Source organism: Xyrauchen texanus, chromosome 9 (assembly GCF_025860055.1).
Source record: "Xyrauchen texanus isolate HMW12.3.18 chromosome 9, RBS_HiC_50CHRs, whole genome shotgun sequence".
Lineage (NCBI taxonomy): Eukaryota > Metazoa > Chordata > Actinopteri > Cypriniformes > Catostomidae > Xyrauchen > Xyrauchen texanus.
In genome coordinates, this window is record NC_068284.1 from 16,733,259 (window position 1) to 16,747,789 (window position 14,531).

The following is a 14,531-nucleotide window of genomic DNA, read 5'->3' on the forward strand; positions in this document are numbered from 1 at the left end:
AAATTCAGCACCTTTTTGTTAGTCATATGCCTTTTACTTGATGGATTTCTATAGGTCTTAAAGCACAAGCACAATTAATCAATTGACTTAAAATTTAGATTTTTAATTCATGGGATACACAAAAGGACAAACATTTCCTCTGAAATACCCAATGTGGGTTTTTTTTTTAAATTTATTTATTATTATTATTATTATTCCGATGCATATGAATGGTAAAATTGTCGTAACAGAGACATATGTGGTTTCTTTTTTATTTCCCAATCCCAGTTTCAAACACTTTAGATTTATACAAATTAACAGACACACTTTGGATATAAATATAAAAACTATGTTATGCTGCTCTAATATATTTTTTGTCTAATCATTTATTTTATTGTAAATATGAGAATTTGTTAATTTATAATTCATAATTTTTGCATTCAGTAACCAGTGTTATTTATATGCCATAATGTAATTTATATGGTTTTTGAACATCTAACTGTTCATTATATACATTACATGAATTATGGGACGTCTTCAGCATCAAAAATATGTTGCTGTTGTTAATTCCAGGCATGTGTAGTGTCTTCAAACAAAGAAAAAACCTCAAGCATTTAAATCCATTCTTCAGAATAATATCTCTTTTAAATGCATGACAGTTTCATCTGTAAAACTTTTGCAATGATAATATATTGATGATCTTCATTAAAAAATGACTTGTCACAGGTAGGACAGAGAGTTAGTCCTGCACTCGGTATTGGTTAAGCCAATGGGGATATGTCAGGCCAGATGAGATGCTCAAACAAACAGAGCAATGTTTTGATAGTTTTGTGTTATGCATAGTTGAGTCCACTGATGTGCACAAGACAGGGACTGTAGCACACCCCTGCCCCTTTCGTTCACAAATCTAAAGGTGCCCTTTTAAGTGGAAGTGCCTTAAAGAGAACTTGTTGAGTCTGCATATTAAACTGGGATAGACAAAATTTTAACAGAGGAAACATTTCATGCATCACCTTTAACTTTGTTCTAAACATGTTGCATTTAAAACAACAAATCATTAATAATTTTTGTCATTGTGTTTGCAGAGAGAATCAGAGGGAACTGGAGGAGAAGAATCATGAAGTGTTGGATCTGGACACTGCACTGAAAGAGAGACAGGGGGAGCTACAGCAGAGAGCACAGCTGGTACCACGCACACATACACAGTTCAAGATCTCCATCTTCTATATACCAATACTCCCTGTCTGGACATTATTAAAGCATTGTGTTCTCTCTTGAGCTGGGCCAGTTGGATGTGGCCATTAAGGAACACAAGCTAGAGATGGATAAGAAGGTGGAATATCTACAGGAGGCTCTGGAGAAGAGCCAGAAAGAGCTGAGAGAGAAGGACGAGCAGGTGAGTCAATGGGAATGAATTTAGATGGGCCTGTGAATGGAACAATGAACTGATGAGTCGTTGATGCTTTCTGTGCAGATGCAGTTCCTGACAAAGAGGCTGGAGATGGTGCAATCACAGCAGCAGGATGGGGAAGAGGGGCTTAAGAAGGTATGATTAGTGATTAATGGGAACTATTGGAAGAGTAGATGTATTTACCCTTAATTTAAACAGGGAGACTATGTTGGAATTGATGAATTATTTAGTTCCAAAAGTATATATTTTTTTACATATTTGTTGATTGTCTTTACTTATGCTAATTTAAATGCTACTTTACTGTGGTATCACAGTAAGATGTGGTGCTTCAAGGAATAATCTGGGTTCAGTACATGTTATGCTTAATCGAAAGCATTTGTGGCATAATATTGATTACCACAAAAACTTATTTCGACATGTCCCACTGGTTGACAGTGCAGTTCAACTTACAATGTTTTGAACGTTAAATTACTCACTTTTTCAAAAGTATAGCCACAAGACATAAACAATATACATGTAAACAAGTAAAAATTACTTGCTAACCTTTTCTGTGTAAAGTTATGTCTAATTTTATAACTTCGTTGCCAAGATGATGTAATGTCAACAAACCCTAAAATGACTGTAAAATTACAATTTAAACAACTTTGCAGCTCCGTTTCAGCAGATAAAATGAATTATAATTAATAGATACTATTAATTAATAAAACTATAAGCTTCATATTTCTGCCCTCCAAAAATTGGCCACGTTCACTGTCATTGTAAGTGCCTCACTGTTACCACGTTTTTTTTTTTTTTAATGAAATGTCAATTTATGTTTGTGGTAATTAACATTGTCATAAATGCTGTCGATTGAGCTTTACTTGTATTGAACCCAGAACATTCCTTTAAAGGGGTCATGACATATTCATAATTCTCATATATAGGACGGCTGTGGCTCAGGTGGTAGAGTGGGTTGTCCTCTAATCACAGGGTTGGTGGTTCGATTCCCGGCCAACATGACTCTACATGCTGAAGTGTCTTTGGGCAAGACACTGAACCCCAAGTTACTCCCAATGGCAGGCTAGCGTCTTGCATGGCAGCTCTGCCATCATTGGTGTGTGAATGTGTGTGTGTGTGTGTGTGTGTGTGTGTGTGTGTGTGAATGGGTGAATTGGAGACGCAGTGCAAAGTGCTTTGAATACTGCTCAAGTTAAAAAGGCGCTATATAAGTGCAGACCATTTACCATATACTCATTAGGGTTGGGCGATGTCCCCTAAATTGGCAGTTGACGATGTTGACAGTAAAACATCGCGATGGACGATGATATAGTCGGTGGGGCGGGGTTATATAATTTCATATAATTTTCAAAAATTAAATGAAAAATTATAATTTCGTTATTTTACTAACCCAACTAATGACTCGTCGGTGCTTTATCAGTAGATTGCACGACACGTGAAGCATTTTTTTTTTTTTAGCTTTCACTTAAGAAGAGTTGTGCACTTTTTATTTTAATATATCTCTTTACACAAATACTATTTTCCACTTAAATCTATAATTTCGTTATTTTACTCCCTGATGAGCAAAAGGTCGAGGCAGAAATGACCATGTACCTGCAGGAAATGGCCATTGATGGGGAAGAGGACCCGCTGACTTGGTGGAAAACGAACAACAAAAGGTTTCCGTTCATGGCAAGATTAGCACGGAAATATCTGTGCATATGTGCTACCAGTACTCCATCAGAGCGGGTCTTCAGCACAGCGGGTAGTGTAGTTACTCCAATCCGCAGCTTATTAAAACCAGATAAAGTGAATATGTTGGTATTCCTGGCCAGAAACATCGAAATTTAAACATGGTCTATGGTGAAAGTTATTAGAATTCTTTACGCATTTTTCGCCATCCGTTCGTGAGCTATTCGATTTTGCATATTATTTTTTAAGCGTTAATTTGTGTAGTTCATATGACCACTTTACAATATTTCAATAACATAATTTATTTTGTAGCCTGTGCTGAAGTTAATTGTGCTGCTAATTATAAGTGAAATGTTAATGCGAGTATCGGTCTGAGTGTTGTTCCGTTTTCTTGTTTTATTTGTTGTTCTTCTATGTTTTAATAAATGTGTGTTATTCATATTCACCTTGTTTCTTTCATTTGATTTGACATTATGGATTTATGGCCAAGGAAATTTTTCTTTAAAAGTATTAACCAGACAAAAGTTATTTGGCGTTAAGCTGGTCTGGGTTTATCTTAAACTGCTGCTTCAGTGTATACAAGAGCTATGTGACAATGAGCAAGATTTTCTGAGACACTACAACTACTAATAATTCATTAATAAAGGCTATTTTCTTGTAGCCTACAACGTAAAATATTAAAATAGCATATATGCATTAGTTATATTCTCAATTTAATTTACAGAGCAATCCCTGCAAAGTTTTTAGGTTAACTATAGAAGAGACTAGGATTAGTGAGTCACACTAGCAAGACTCGCAAAAGGGGGCGTGGCATCACGATGGTGGCTCTACATCGTGATGTTGGTCAGCCATCACGATGGACGATGATATCGTCCATCGGCACAACCCTAATGCTCATAATGTAGTTATATATAATAATTTTCCACCCTGTCTCTGGCCCTCTATCTGAAACACTCTGTTTAAGATGTCTGGTCCTTTTTAAGATTTCAATGTAAACGCCCACTGTTGTGATTGGCTAACATCATGTGGTGCTTCCAGTAGAGCTATATTTGAAATGCAATCCAAAGAAAATGAATAAACTCCACATATGGAATAAAAGAAATCAAATAGTTGGGGCTTTAATATATCGCTTTTGAAAATCCTGATGTTAAAGGCTGAAATCAATGTTTATATGGAGACCAACTGGTCCTCAGTATCCTCTGTGGGCGTGGCTTGGGAGGCACTTAAGGCAATTCTTAGGAGCAGGATCATACAGTATGCCTCATTTACAAAAAATCCAAAGCACGAGAACTCATGGAGTTGGAAGGGAATATTAAACGTGCCGAGACACAGCTGAAGCACCGAATGTCATCTGATGGCCTCAGAGAATTGACCCGACTGAAATACAGATATAATACTATTTTGTCACGGAAGGTGGAATTTTGGTTATTCAGGGCAAGACAGTCATATTTTGAGTTGGTAAACAAAGCAGGGAAGCTTTTGGCTAGACATATAATGCAGAGAGAGTCTACCATTCCCTCAGTAAAATCTGCTGATGGTGAAATTTTTACCTCTGCCAATTTATATTAATAATGCTTTTAAAGAATCTTGATCTTTATAGTTCCACATCTTCGTCTACTGATGAAGATATTAATAACTTTGTGGAACCATTAGATCTCCCTAACTTGAGGACTGAGGAAAGAAATTCTGCCAACTATGACAAAAGCCTGGATCAGTCTGATTTTTAAAAAGGACAAAGATCCAAGGAAATGTAAGTTTTACCGTCCAATTTCCCTGATCCAGCTAGATGTAAAAATATTCAAAAATTCTGGCTAACCGATAAGTTATTACATCTCTTATACATATAGATCAGGAATGGGGTTTATTCAGGGTCATAGCTCTTCTTATAATATTAGGCGTTTCATCAATATCTTGTGGTCAGTGGCGAATGATCAGACTCCAGTCGCTGCCATCTCACTTGATGCCGAAAAGACTTTTGATATGCTAGAATGGGATTATCTTTTTAAAATTTTGGAAATATAAGGGTTCGGGAATACTTTTATTGGATGGATTAAGTTACTTTATAGACACCCGGTAGCATCTGTACAAACAAATGGATTAATTTCAGATTATTTTACTCTGGATAGGGGCACTTGGCAGGGTTGCCCTCTTTCCCCAATATTGTTCTGTCTTGCCCTGGAACCATTAGTAGCAGCTAAATGTCCCACATTACATTTTAATAAGTTACATAGGCCGATTGACAAAGGTGGGCTAGGTCTACTCAAGATTTAGTTTTATTATGTATTCGGTCTCAGGCATTTGGCTCATTGGTCTTCTCCACCTGAGAGAGCCCCTCCCTGGTTTTGTATTGAACAGGAAGTTCTTAGCACTATTTTGCCATTACAAAGCCTTTCTATTAAACTAACCTGAGTACTTAAGTCACACCCTGTTATCTCGCTTTTGTGCTTGGTATGGACAATTATTTAAATGTTGCCTCGAGCATATGGCTGAACCCTAAATTATGCATTGAAAGGTCACCTTTCTGCTGTCAGAGTGGATTGTGCAGGGGTTTAAAATATTCTGTGACCTATATGAGAGTGGATTGTTGAGATCTTTTGAAAATTTGGTTCAACACTTTGAGATTCCCAGATCTCAGTTCTATAGGTATTTACAGCTGTGCCACCTTCTCTTTACTATATTTGGGAGTGGCTCACACCCCCTCTAAAATTGCAGATGCTTTGGGAGATGTGATTAATGCTTTTGGAAAAGGTCATGAGGCATATAAGATTCAAGAATTTTGATTGAATGTGCAGAGTTGTATGTGTGACATTTTGAGCACTCAAATTTTACTTTGTTCCAGACTCTGTATTTTGGGTGATGGGACAGTCATACATTTGGGGGATTATCACATAAAAAATTGGGTTCTGACTAGTTTCATGATTGGCAGTCAAATAATTTTAAGGGGATGGAAGTCGGATGGAGCGCCCTCATTTTCGGAGTGGTGTGTGGAAATGGGAAGGGTAGCTGTTTTCAAGGAGGGGGCAAGTAGAAGCCTGGGGTTGTGGGACTTATTTGTTAAGAAATGGGGCAATTATTTAGCGTTTTTTTGGGGGGATTTTCGGGGAGGGGATGTGTAGAGTGTTGTTTAGTTTAATTTGTAGGTTTATTAGATTTTCTTTTTGGTGTGTGTGTGTGTGTGTGTGTGTGTGTGTGTGTGTGAGCGTGTATTTATCACTTTGTGGGGACCAAATGTCCCCATAAGGATAGTAAAACCCGAAATTTTTGACCTTGTGGGGACATTTTGTCAGTCCCCATGAGGAAAACAGCTTATAAATCATACTAAATTATGTTTTTTGAAAATGTAAAAATGCAGAAAGTTTTGTGTGAGGGTTAGGTTTAGGGGTAGGGTTAGGTTTAGGGGATAGAATATAAAGTTTGTACAGTATAAAAACCATTATGTCTATGGAAAGTCCCCATAAAACATGGAAACACAACGTGTGTGTGTGTGTGTGTGTGTGATGTGGAACCACAGACGGGTGTTCGTTGGGGGTCAGTGTGGGGTTGGTGAATGGGGAGGGATATTAGTGGGGTATAAAAAAAAAAGAAATGGGACCATACAGTTTATTTTGTTGCCCTAATACCACAGTTTGAAAGACTTTCAAAAGAATCACAAAGTTAAATATGATTTCTGTAAGACATCAAATACAAACGTCTCTTTTATGCACTGATCACTACTGCTGTAAGCCCCAAATGGCTAACAACTTTATATCTGCTCTTACCTTAGATAGTTTTCTAAAACATCTGCCATTTTTTACTTGTTTGTGAGCTTGCTTGTGCAAATAATCCAATGTTACATCTTAGATATACAGAACAAAAAATGCGGTGCGACAGGAAAAGCATGCCAAACAAGCAATCATAAATATATGTTATTGACTATTGATGATAACATGTTAGGGAGGATCTCCGCTTTCTAATGACACCTGGATTGAGATATTTGATGAAAAAATGGGGATGGTGTGTGAACTGAAAATTAGATTGAATGTCTATGGATTACAATATCTGTGAGGGCTAAAAAAAATTGTTAGAGCGCCACCTACATTTCAGATCAGCATTTATTAATGGAAGATTGTTTCCATAATTTTGTTTCCAAAAACATAAATATATTTTTTTTCTAGTACTTGCTGCCATCTAGTGGAATAAATAAGGCTCTTTGGAGTCAGATGGCGTTAACAGAACCAGAATAACATGCTTACAAAGTTAGTCCACAATATGTGTAAAATTAAGTGTGATAAATTGCAGGTGGCAACCCAAAAATGACTCCAAATCAAAGAGTTGAAGAGGTTAATGTGCTTAATTAAATTTCAAGGGTCCCAAAAATAGCCTTTTATTAAAAGTAAAAAAAAAAAAAATATATATTTCGATTTTAGGGTGAAATTTACCAGGACATGAGATTCACCCAATGAGAACATTTTGAATGGGTAGGGGTGAAGCAGTTTTTCCACATATGATGTCAGTTTTCAAATGTTAATATCAGTTGACCATAATATAAATTTTCTTATGGCGATTTTATCCAGCAACCTTGCGATCATCAGTGTGCAGTGTAACTAAAATCACTAGGGAAAAGGGTAACACTTAACATTAAGGTTCCATTCGTTAACATAAGTTAATTCATTTGGTATCATTAACTAACAATGAACAATATCGTTTACTGCATTTATTAATCTCTGTTAATGTTAGTTAATAAAAATACAATTGTTGATTGTTAGTTAATAGTGCATTAACTAATGTTAACATATACAACTTTTGATTTAAAAAATGTATACTATGTACTGAAATTAAAACTAACTAAGATTAGTAAATGCTGTAAAAGTATTGCTCATTATTAGTTCATGTTAAAGGAATGGTTTATCCAAAAATGAAAAATCTCATAATTTACTTAACCTCATGCCATCCCAGATGTGTATGACTTTCTCTCTTCTGCAGAACACAAATTAAAAGATATTTTGAAGAATATCTCAGCTCTGTAGGTCCATACAATGCAAGTGAATGGGTTCCAACATTTTGAAGCTCCAAAAAGAATGTAACGGCAGCATAAAAGTAATTCATAGGACTCCAGTGGTAAAATCCATAGTTTCAGAAGTGATCTTATAGCTGCTGGTGAGAAACAGATCAATATTTAAGTAAATGTTTGCTAGAAATGTTTCTCCCTGCCTAGTAGGGGGTGTATGCATGAAGAATGAGAATCACGATAAACACAATAAGAATGTGAAAGTTAAAGTGTATATTGACTAAGTAGGAAGGAGAATTTATAGTAAAAATTTACTAAAATATTTATCTGTTTCTCACCCACACCAGATCACTGAAGACATTGATTTAACCGCTGGAGTGAAATTGATTACTTTTATGATGAATGATGTGATTTTTGGAGCTTCAAAATTTTGACACCCATTCACTTGCATTATATGGACTAAAGAAGATAATTTCTTCTAAAAATCTTCATTTGTGTTCTGCTGAAGAAAGAAAGTCATACACATCCGGAATGGAATAAGGGTGAGTAAATGATGAGAGAATTTCCATTTTTGGGTGAACTATCCCTTTAAATATTGTTTACTAATGGAACCTTTTTGTAAAGTGGTATAGGGGAAAATATTTGAAAACTTCAAGACAAAACAGAAGTGACAAGGTTACAACATTAAACTCTTGCTCAGTTGCTCTATACTGCAATTAAGCGGCATACCAGGAAGTTGTGTAAATCTGAAGTTCACAAGCAGATAAAATTGAAAGAGCAATTTCCTCTTTATGTTGTCATTGGCTAACTGTCATTCTGATAAGTAAAATTATGATTTTACTCCTTGTCATTCTCAGCCATAATGCAACTTTTTGTGGAAGTATTCTAGTGTACATATGTTCAGTGTTTACTGTATGGCATCAAATCTCATAAAGCCAAAAATGCTCAATGACTAATACTATTAGAAAATTAAACGCTTAAGTCTCTCTTTAAATCTCATAAATAGTTTACAGAAGAGTATGTGTCTTTCAGGGTGCTGTAGAGCATGGGCAACAGCTACGTGCATATCGTGAGCAGCTACAGAAAACTGTTAAGGAGCTCCAGGAGGCACACACACACTGTAACACTCTGACCAGACAGATAGAGGAAGTCAGCCTGCAAGCACGTCAGAAGGTGAGAGAGACATATCAGCAGAGCAAACCCTGTATCTCAAACCTACATGACTTTACACCTTTTGTGCTGTGTGTGGTTCATTGCAGTTCATTACTCCATTAACATCTAAAGACGCATTTCTTTTGTGAGCATTGGACCCAATCCTACTAATGGACTAACTGTCTTCTTCCTTAATAATAATAAAAAACTCTTCTTTCACTGTCTCTTATCTTCCTTGTCACTTAAGTGTCCTGAAAATAATGGCACAATGCAAAAAAATCTGAAGTCCTAAATAAGGGCTTTTTGTTGTATTTTTTGTTATTATTTATTTGGTGTTAAATATGACCATCATTTTCTTGACAGGTTTTTAAGAGTCACCCAATAGTCAGAACACTAGCCAAAGCTCTAGTCTGTTAGTCTCATGCAGTAAACTCAAAAAGTTGTCTATTTCAAGTCTTTAAGCACTGACAACAATATAGAACAACTTGAAGTGCCTTATTGCTTTTATAAAACTGTTAATACATAAATAAAATGTTCATTAGTATATGATACAAATATTAAGGACACAAATTCCTACCTCTCATACCATAATGCCTAAATGACAATCTCCCCAGAAGTCTTATTGTTCTCTGAAAGCTTGATGGTCCTTAATGTGGTTGTTGTGTTTCTGTAGGAGTGTGAAGTTCATCAGCTGCAAGAGGAGATGGCTGCGATGGAGAAGCGCTCTTCACAGGCAGAGGTCAGACGTCAGGCCACCGTTAATGACCTACAACAACAACTTGATCAGCAGAGAAAAGAGCACCACAAAGAGGTATGTAAACTGTCTTCCACTGAAACGGGACGTTTGTCTTCACTCCCACAGGACAAACTCCTGTTTCCAGCCACAAAAGCTGATTGTCTGGTTTGCTGGCCATGACCCTGTCTCTTGGTTCTGTAGCTTTCAGCGCTGCAGCAGACACGTGGGCAGCTGCTGAAGGTCTCGGATCAGATCTCCAGCAGTCTGCGTAATTCTCAGGAGCAGCTGACTCAGCGGCTACAGCAGGCTCATGACCAACTCGAGGAGGCCAGAGCTACCTCTGCTTGCCTACATGGCGAGCTTCGCAGCAAAGAACAGCTCCTGCAGTGTGCTAATGAGAACCTGCTTATCAAGGTACCAGACTTGCTGTATGATGTCATTTAAAATGAATACCAACCTTAAGGGCAAAACTGGTATTAAATGGTTCCAAACAGTTGAAGTAAGGAGTGCTGAATGTGACTTATTTACAGACAGAAGTTTGTTCACGCTTTACATTACAGGGCTCATGTAATAAATAATTCTAGAAAAGTGTATATGGTATGTAAAACTGTCATGGTTAGTAAGGAAAGACCCAAATGCAGAATAGGGCTTTTATTTAAATAAACAAATAAAATACAAATCAAAACTCTCATGAGAGAAAAAAGAATAAACAACTGAAAACAAAAAAGAAACTAGACTGACTGAAACTGGAGACAGGAAACAGAGAACAGACCCGAACACGCTAACCATTTGCAGCACAGCAAAACAATCCCACAAAGACAGAACAACAAAGTATCTCCTTTGGAGCTGGTAATTGGTGGCAGGTGCCACTGTTGACGAGCTGGGTGGAGAAACAATCCTGGAACAGAGCTGACGTTCTCCATGTGGCACCTGCAAAACACAAAAGAGAGAGATTGGGAAACACAGACACACACACACACACACACACACACAGACACCAACACACAAGAAAGACAGAAGGGACTGTAACAAAAACATAATGACAAAAAGACATATTAAAGTACATGTTGTTCATTACTATTACTCTGTTCTGTAATTGCACTTAAATGAAAGCTCTGTTACAAAAGTTAGTTTATTGCCTACACAGGCAGCTGTCTTCCAAAGAAGCATCCCTACTTCAAACTCAGTGCCTCTTTGCTTGACATCATGGGAAAATCAAAAGAAATCAGCCAAGAACTCAAAATAAAAGTTGTTGACCTCCATAAGTCTGGATCATCCTTGGGAGAAATTTCTAAAAGCCTGAATGTACCACGTTCATCTGTTCAAACAGTAGTACGCAAGTATAAATACCATGGGACCACGCAGCCATCATACTGCTCAGGATGGAGATGCATTCTGCCTCCTAGAGATGAACGTAGTTTGGTGCGAAAAGTGCAAAGCAATCCCAAAACTAAAGCGAACGACCTTGTGAAGATGCTGAAGGAAACAGGTAGACAAGTATCTATATCCACAGTAAAATGAGTCATATATCTTGAAAGGCTACTCGGCAAGGAAGAAGCCAATTCTCCAAAACCGCCATAAAAAAACAGACTGCAGTTTGCAAGTGGGCAGAACTGAAAAAGCGTGTGTGAGCAAGGAGGCCTACAAACCTGACTCTGTTACAACAGTTCTGTCTAGAGGAATGGGCCACAATTCCAGCAAATTATTGTGAGAAGCTTGTGGAAGGCTACCGAAATCGTTTGACCCAAGTTAAACAATTTAAAGGCAATGCTACCAAATACTAACAAAGTGTATGTAAACTTCTGACTCACTGGGAATGTGATGGAAGATATAAAATCTGAAATTAATAATTCTTTCTACTATTATTCTGACATTTCACATTCTTAAAATTAAGTAGTGATCCTAACTGACCCTAAGACAGGGAATGTTTTTACAATTTAATGTCAGGAATAGAAAATAAAGTTAAAGTCAAGAAAATAGTTAAAATGTATTTGGTTAAAGTGTATGTAAACTTCTGAATTTAAATTTTTTACATTTATCATTTACATCTGTCTCGACTCCATCCATCATCTTGGATTAATTTTTTCTCTGAGTTTGCTGTAAAGCGTCCTTTGATTGGCTTCTCTTTGAAGGATACATCTGATCAGGGTGACAAAAATGGCATCTAAATATATTCTTCTGTTTTTATTTGTAACATCTAATATATAGTTTTCAATATTCTGTTGTAGTCTTGGTTATACATAGTATAGCATATATATGAGTTGTTGATTTAATTCCTAAAGATAAGAGGTATAATTCTCAATGTTGAGATTTTGTATAAATAAATAGATTAAATTGACATATTTGCCCCTGTAAAGGTAAAAAAACTAAATGCCCCTGAAAATCCTTAAAGGAATAGTTCACACAAAATGCTCTCATCATTTACTCACCCTCATGCCATCCCAGATGTGTTTGACTTTCTTTCTTCTGCAGAACACTAACGAAGATGTTAAGAAGAATATTTCAACTGTTGGTCCATACAATGCAAGTGAATGGTTATCAGGCCTTTGAAGCTCCATTATTCACATAAAGGCAGCATAAAAGTTATCCGTGTGACTCCAGTGGTTCAATCTATATCTTCTGAAGCGATATGATAGGTGTTGGTGAGAAACAGATCACAGCTGGAATCATATAGATTACTTTTATGTTGCCTTTTTATGCTTTTTGGAGCTTAAAAGTTTTGGTCACCATTAATTTGCATTGGATGGACCTACAGAGCTGAGATATTCTTCTAAAAGTCTTTGTGTTCAACAGAAGCAGAAGAAAGAATGTCATACACATCTGGAATGGCGTGAGGGTGAGTAAACGATGAGCGAATATAATTTTTTTTGGAGATCTATCCCCTTAATGTAAATGTTACTGTAATTTCTGACAATCCATGTCATGCTGCCTTAGTATTTGGCATTAAGAAGGCATCTAACATCCTAACCAGACACACCGCAATACGTGATTTTTCTTTTTTGTACTAAACATCCACGACACAACGAGCAACAGGGCTTTCTATTTTTGGGATGGTTCTATTTTTACAACATCGTACCATGCAATACAGTCAACAAATGGGTCTAAAATTATCCTTATTGCTGTATATTAAAGCTGGCAGTTTCATAACAACTTGATTTAGGCCGAGGGTGTCACTCACCTACCGAATGTTGTGCTTGAGGTCTCGTTCTCTTCAGCCGGAGCTCTGTCTCACACACACACACACACACACACACACACACACACCCGGCTCAGAATGGCGGTGGGGAGACATATGGCTCCACTATGACTCTCTCTCTGCTTCCCTGTCACGTGGAGAGCATCGAAATAACAGGAGTACCGTGTGAACATAAAAAATTGTAACAGACTGAATAAGGATGTGATTCATTAAGTAAATTTGCCCTGTGTATGATTGTGTATTTATTCCCTCTAGGCTTGCCGTAGAAAGTGTATGCCCATACGGACCTTTTGTGAGAAAATTAGTTGCGTTCAATAAGTAGAATATTCCGTCTGTGATGGCTCTGTTTTCTACATTGTATCGTGATGTCGCTCTTGGTGTGGGCAAACAGATTTCTTATTGCTGAAATCTTTTCATGTCATGTCTAGTTAGGACAAGGGGTGAGTATCTAAAAAGATATCTACCTTTTGGAACAGCCTTCACCTCTGGAGTGCACATGTGATGCAATCTAGGTAGGCAGGTCACTGTGTTTTGGTACCAAGCTCATGTGGGACTTGATCTAAAGAATCATTTATTAGGTCAGGTTTTTCCCTTTTTTGCAAATTGTCAACCATATTCCTTTTACTCTGTTTTCTTAGGAGTCAGAGATCACCCGTCTTCTGGCCAAGCTTTCTAGCTTTGAAAGAGCCACAGAAATACAAAATATCACACTTTGTCACAAACCCCACACTCCTGCCCATCGCTCTCCTCCTCTTAAAGACACTATTCTTCAGAGCTCCCTGCCCCCCTCCCACAAAACCTCTTCTGCATGCTCCAGCCTCTCTTCTTGGCACAACACTTTCTCTGACACCTCTCTGGAGCTTTCGGACAGTTTGAAAGCCAGTGTGCAGGCTGCACTGTTGCCACCCCCCTCCCCAGACCAAGCCTGGCAGGGTCTCACCACCAGTGAGGTCACCTCCACAACAGACATGTCCTTTAATCCACTCACGTACATGCTGGACCAAGAGGAACCAGAGGAATCGGACCTGGACACTCTCTCTGGTATGCTGAGGTTTGTTAACCACACACTGGCGCTTCAAGAGCAGCAATCCTTCTGCAACACCAGCACCCAGAAACAAGTAAGTAACTGTCCAGGTTTGTATTCCTTTGTCTAGTGGAGTTTTGTTTATGTTTTTTTATTTATTAAATTCTAGAGGTCCAGACAAAATATTTAGGGTGGGCCCCCTCTTCACCAATAGTAAGCTATACTAATACCATAGAGAACATTTTTGTGTCAATGATGAGTCAAAGGGCTCACTAATAAGTCTGAAAGATTCATTAGCGAACTGGTCTGAATCAAAAAAAGGTTGGAACCCTGAATAGCCCAATATCAGTAAGAGTTGGGCCAGTGAGCAACCACCTA

General features: G+C 37.5%; 1 protein-coding gene across 1 annotated transcript in view; it reads left to right on the forward strand.

Annotated features, from left to right (window-relative positions):
- LOC127648662 (coiled-coil domain-containing protein 18-like) overlaps positions 1–14,531 on the forward strand; it is a 38,603-nt gene that overhangs the window by 23,549 nt on the left and 523 nt on the right. Inside the window, 7 exon segments of the mRNA XM_052133374.1 lie at positions 1,065–1,164; positions 1,259–1,375; positions 1,454–1,525; positions 9,078–9,218; positions 9,871–10,008; positions 10,135–10,347; positions 13,768–14,247. Of these exon segments, the coding sequence (XP_051989334.1) occupies positions 1,065–1,164; positions 1,259–1,375; positions 1,454–1,525; positions 9,078–9,218; positions 9,871–10,008; positions 10,135–10,347; positions 13,768–14,247 (1,261 nt within the window).